The sequence below is a fragment of the Adelges cooleyi genome, unplaced genomic scaffold (genome assembly GCF_023614345.1).
Source record: "Adelges cooleyi isolate 19-005CV unplaced genomic scaffold, UGA_ACOO_1.1 ACOO_flye_CR_arks_rails_tigmint_CR_PRNA_651, whole genome shotgun sequence".
NCBI classification, from domain to species: Eukaryota; Metazoa; Arthropoda; class Insecta; order Hemiptera; family Adelgidae; genus Adelges; species Adelges cooleyi.
In genome coordinates, this window is record NW_026096352.1 from 15,525,215 (window position 1) to 15,531,290 (window position 6,076).

The window sequence follows — 6,076 nt, forward strand, 5'->3', positions numbered from 1 at the left end:
TATATACTTATACTTATTTAAATTAATTAACTACAAAACTTGCCTTTTAAATAACAATTATTATACCAATATAATTTATTTTTAATTTGCTATTGGGGAAATAAAATATATAAATCATAGTTTTTGTATTTTATCACTTTTAATTTAGTTATAATAATTCCAACATATAGGATATGTAAAATAAACTTGTTATCTTTCCGATCCTGATATAAATGTTCAAGTACATCAAATATTACTTCAAAAACATTTCTTCCACTTTATGTTAATGGTACAAAAATAGTATATTTTTCGCGAGTTGCTCTGTTCTTATGACTTTAAATTATACAGAAATAAAAATTAAACACAACCATCAAGTATTTATTTTTAAATAGTTTAATACATTTTATAATAGGTACAAACGAATTTATAGTAATACAAGTCCAAAAATAAAGCATTGAATAAATGAAATAATTAATTACATTTAAGCTTTTTTAATTCTTGATTGATTTTTAGAGAGAGAAAACATATTATATTAAATTAGTAAAAAAATGATTTAAATATTTAACGACAAATTCCTATACAAAATGTAGGACTGTCGTTAATATTGCTTTTCTTGAATTTCACACGTATTATATGTTATCTTAGTAATAAGATATTATATTTTAATTTATATAATAATCACACCCGGTAAATGGTAAACGAAATAGTCTTATTGATTTTTCCCATGTGAGTTGCCCAAACGGGAATTTCATAAGAGCAGGGGCCTAGGCGTTGATCCCAGGAACCGTACCAAGTCCCTATTTGTCTCCCCTCGTTTAGGAGGGATTAGTATGATTCCTAGTGTCCTGTGAGGTCCTTGAACCAATGAATTCCAAAGGGACATGCGAACAGGTACATATACCGTGCTCTTCTCCAAAGGAATCTTCGATCAGGAAACCTGCCTAATGACCGTTGGACTTATTTAGGGAAAGTGTAACGTTGTATTAAATATATCAGTTCAAACAACGAAGAAAATTTGGCCTGCTAATTCGAAAAAAGTTGTATTTGAACACACTTGCAAAGATAGCAAAAGAGAACTCCAAACGACAGTATGTTATGTACAAAGTGTATGTAAAGAAAATGTGCACTTATGTACATATTTATGGAAGATCGTAAAGGGTGGTAATCACACGTTGAAGGGTTTAAGATTTCACAAGAAAGGGTTGAAATGATATAGTTTTCTGTCCGCATTGCGTTGACGAGCAATAATATTATTGTAATTGCCTAAAAATGTACAATAGACGTCGTGCGAGTAACAGAGTTCTGAAATCTGTATTGCACGACGACCCTCACTGCTGTCCTAGCTAAATATAATAAATTTAGGGGAGTGATATCACTTAACACCCCCATTGGTTGCAGTACTGAGCTAATTGACTCGAAGGTCCTTTCCACGAATCAAAATATGTTATTCTGAGTCGTGGACCGGTCCTGTTTCAGTTGAGCCGTTGCCGCTTCTTCGGCGGTCTCTGCAGCTCCTGTTCGTCTTGTTCGATCAAACGGCTGAGTTCGTCTAAGACGAGCCTGAGGTCGAATAACTTGACAAATGGAAGTTCGTCGGCATAAGCGATATCCTGCGTCCGGCCGTTTGCCCTCATGACGGCTAATTGTTCACTGTAATATGAAACAACAACATTGTTAGCGTGAAGAGCTAATAGAGGTATTATATACAGGGTGTCTCAAAAAGAATGGCGGGGTTTCTTCAAACGGCTGTAGGTTGTGAAGTAACATCTCTAGTGGCAGTCATGCGAAACTTGACAACTCCCTCTTTCACCGAAGCCCTGCCAGAGCGCTGTAGGTCCAATACTTCACCAGTCTACAGCCGTTTGAACCCCCCCCCCCCCATTATTTTTAAGACACCCTGTTTAATGTACTCACGCGTTGCCGCTGTACAGCGGTTTCTCCAGAAACGACAACAGAAAGGCACATCTCTTGACACTGCTGTTGGGGAATAACTGTCTTACTAAATCCTGAACGGCCACCATGTAGTCGGAGTGCACGTACGGTTCCACGTTAATGCAAAATATCGTTTTGTCTTTGAGTGTGGTCGGTTGAACCTGTTGTGTTACAAAACATAATATTATTTCGACCTTTGTGTGTGTTGAATCTCGACGCTTAGGTCTCTTAGTGGGTACGCACTAGGTACTTATGTTCACAGTGTTCGTATGATTGGCGGATTGATGACGATGTTTGGTTTGATGGTAAACCGTCAAATTCGGATAACCGAACTGAAGAACGTCGCGGCCGTCGCCAGTGCAACATTCGATTATATGGACCAGGTGAAAAATATGCTCGCCTGCGGTTTGCATGACCTGTGTTCAATTGAAATCCCGTATCCTATTTTGAAATGTTAAAAACAAGATAAAATATCAGTTTTACAGTTGAGCTAGCTACACAAATGAACCGTAGCAAAAGCATACCTCGCTGAAGTATTGATCCACTGCACTTTGGTTATCAGAACTGGTCGACTGGCCTTGTGTGACACTCAAAGGTTCCTACAAAAACACGAGTCGCACGTTAAACAGACTTGGTTAAGTAGGTCAACAAGGAAGACAGTATATACTCGACCGTCTGGTAACTTACACGGTTGGCAGTTGACTGATACGGTGGTCGGACGAGGTCAGGCGGCGGCGGACTTACGACGATCGGCCAGTATTCTTCGTATACCGTGTCGGGAGGCAATGTGGTTTTGGCGACTTGCAGCGTGGCCGCAAGTATGGAATCGCCGGAAAACAGCCAGTTGGGCAATTCCAGCAGCTGGCAGACGTATTTCAAGTAAGCCAAATTCCAATCCGTCATTAGCACGCTGTGCGGTTTCACGGCGTCCAGGTTGCCTTCCAGACAGAAGAGCGGAATGTACTTTCGGTTGTCCTTGACGCAATAAGGCAGAAATTTGCGGTTGTTGACCTTCAAGAATCCGCATCTCTGTTGGCGTATGCGCAGGGTGTTGAACACGGTTTTGTCGTAGAATATCTTTATGAACACGAACAGCTCTTCCACGTCTTCCAGCCGGAGTAGCACGTCTCTGTTCATGTCGAACGACCACTTGTCGTACATCTGATCGCAGTGCACCTGGTTGATGTAGTTCAGAAGATTTTGCTCGGCACGCGTCATGGCGAAACTGTCGATTCTAATGCACTCGCGAACGGTGTCCCCGTCGAACGGATGATGCAGATACTTGTGGAATACCTTTTCGACGATTCGAGAGCTGATCATGTGCTTTTGCTGCTGCCGGTCGTCGTCGTGTTGGCGGATGGTGAACGGAAAATAGTGCGTCATGCCGATTTTCTTCCAGCCAAATTTGCCAAAGCAAGCTGCACAGGAAAAAAAAACATACAAAAATCTATTGTTGTTTACACCCCTATTTCAATCGTTAGAAGTGTTTGAAATTCGTCACCAGCTTGTTAAATTACAACCACAGCTAAATAACACGACATCCTAACAATAACAAAGTCCTAACCCAGAATTAACTTCGAAAATTGATTCATTTTTAAGTACATGGAATCGAGTGGTATAATGATTGTATAATGGCGTCGTGTACCTAATGTGTGTTACATCTTCGTCTGTAGGTTTATCATATTGTGATAAAAAAGTTGTTAGGGAATACCCCCGCACACACTTGCCGGCCATACCCCTCGTGCTGGTCACACTGTGCTAGACTGCTAAAGTGGTCTTTTTGGCAGCTGCCACCCTCTTGGTCCACCCCCGCGATAAAAATCAATAATTTTCGCATTTGTATAATGCGCGTTGTAGCTGCCAACAGCGAAAAACCTAGAGTCATAACCCGAGCTCCTTTAGCCTTCATATATATATATATATTCTTACATGTTATTCCTATCCAACCCGGATTAATTTTCAACAGCGCCAGTAGCTAGACTACTACTAGGTATACTGGTAGTATAAAAATATGTATGTATACATTTATGAAACTGAGCACAAAATATGCATACAAATGGAAGTAAAATGCAGTTTCCAAATTAGTTAATACGAGTATATACAAATAAAAACTATTTCATAATATTTACCGTCGTTTTGTAGTACACGGATGATGCCAGACATTGTGTTTATATGGACAGCCGTTTGTTTGGTGTATGTCGCCGCCTATCGATGCGTCCCAAAGAACTGCGACGACCAAAACAGACTATACAAGAGGGTTGGACACAATGGGGAGGGGGTTGACGATTTGCGTGGATGGGGTGGTTACATGCGCAGTGAGTACACCGTGCTTTAGGGTAACATCGATGTTCAGTACTATCGATTGTGTGGTGTCGTTGGGTTCACAGCAAGTTCAGCAAGTCAGGGTAAATATTAATCTTAAGCTTCAGAACTTTCAAGCCCGACAAAGTTTGCCGGTAGTCGTATGAACTCTATGAAAGACGACCAAAGGTGTCTCACTGTTTAATCCGTTTCTGTTGGATATTTACTCATTTGTTTTTCGATACACAACTTTCCAATAACCATAACAACAGCAAAGGCCGTATAGCCAACATATATTTTGCTTAACCAAGTTAACATATTAAGCTGAATGAATTAAACTTTTTTTTCAATAATTTGCTAACTTAGGATGTATAGTGTAGTATGTATAATAGTGCAACCACCTCTCTGTACCTTTTAGAAGGACATTAAATATAAAGAAAGTAAAAATTGTTCAACTATTTAGTAGTTGTCAAAATCAAGGCGTTGAAAAACCATGATGCTTTATTGTTTGGATGTGAAAACGGATTTTTCAAAGATTTATATGAATCTACAAATGAAATACACATATGTAAAACTGAAAGCCCAAAAAAAATATTTACATTAGTTATAATAACCGCTTGATAATCGTTACTAGTTTGATATGAAAGGTCAACAATGTATTACTTTTAAAGAACCCAAAAATTACATTACTATTTAATGAATTAATAATATAGTTAGTAATAATAAATAATTAATATAGCCTTAACGAAAATGTCTGAAGTTGGTTATTAACGTAAAGATTTTATTATAAAATTCTTATAATGGGTATTTTTAAACTTTTTTTTTCTTGATTTTAATATTGATTGATATACTAATCGCCTTCAATATACATATACAAATATTGTATAAGTATTAGAGTTCTACGGTTATTTTGGCTGTTACATATAAATTCTTTGCTGATCGATGATCGATCTTCAGTCTCCAAAGTATATATCGTAATCAAATTACATTAGCCAAGGTAAATTACATATAATAGAAATGATAAATAACCTAATACCCTATTTAAAAGAATACACTTGTCCAAAAGAATTATTTTGCAATTTTTTTTTTTATTATTATTATTTTCCATTTGAAGACACAATATCATATAATTTTGTACAATATGTACATTTTAACAATCAATAATTGCTGAAAAATTAACAGTTATTAGTTGAAAATGGATTTTGTAGTACACTAATGATGTTTAAAAATTATAATACTAAAACTAAAAATTAATAAGACAACTGGCTGTAAGCACAAATAATAATAATAAAAAAAATTAAATTAAATGTTCTCGTATTGATATGATTTATTTATATTTTAAACATATTCAGTTGTATTAATAGTTTAATATATTTTTATTTAAAATACATTTTTATATTGGATCAAACGTTACAAAAATTAACATATAAATAATAATACAGCCTATATGTACAAATTACAAATAGTACTTTTACAGACAATTATTTCATAAAAAAAAAATCGACATAGACGTGATGTTTAGTTTCTTTTTTTAAATCTTTAGTTTCTATTATAAATTATAAACGAATTAATTTCACTAAAATACCAAAAATATGACATAAGACTTAAAATAATAATAAAAAAAATTATATATAATAATAAAATAATAATAACTAGTGTTATAAATATATCTCCAAAAATTAATTGGGAATAATAATTATACAAATTATGGCAATATATAGCGTAATACATTTACATATAACAGATTTTTTTTTTTTTTTTAATTTATCCGAACTCAATAAACGTGATGATTATAAGTTTAAAACTTGCGTTATACATCATCATATATGGTTGATGAAAATATGAACATTTACAAATAATAATT

General features: G+C 35.4%; 1 protein-coding gene across 1 annotated transcript; it reads right to left on the bottom strand.

The window, feature by feature from the left end:
- Positions 1–669: 669 nt before the first annotated feature.
- On the bottom strand, positions 670–3,294 carry LOC126845012 (uncharacterized). The gene is made up of 5 exons (XM_050583584.1): positions 2,599–3,294; positions 2,436–2,510; positions 2,155–2,352; positions 1,894–2,072; positions 670–1,629 (listed from the first exon to the last, which is right to left on the bottom strand). The coding sequence occupies exons 1-5, from the start codon at positions 3,292–3,294 to the stop codon at positions 1,452–1,454; spliced, it is 1,326 nt and encodes a 441-aa protein (XP_050439541.1). The 3' UTR covers positions 670–1,451.
- Positions 3,295–6,076: the final 2,782 nt, after the last annotated feature.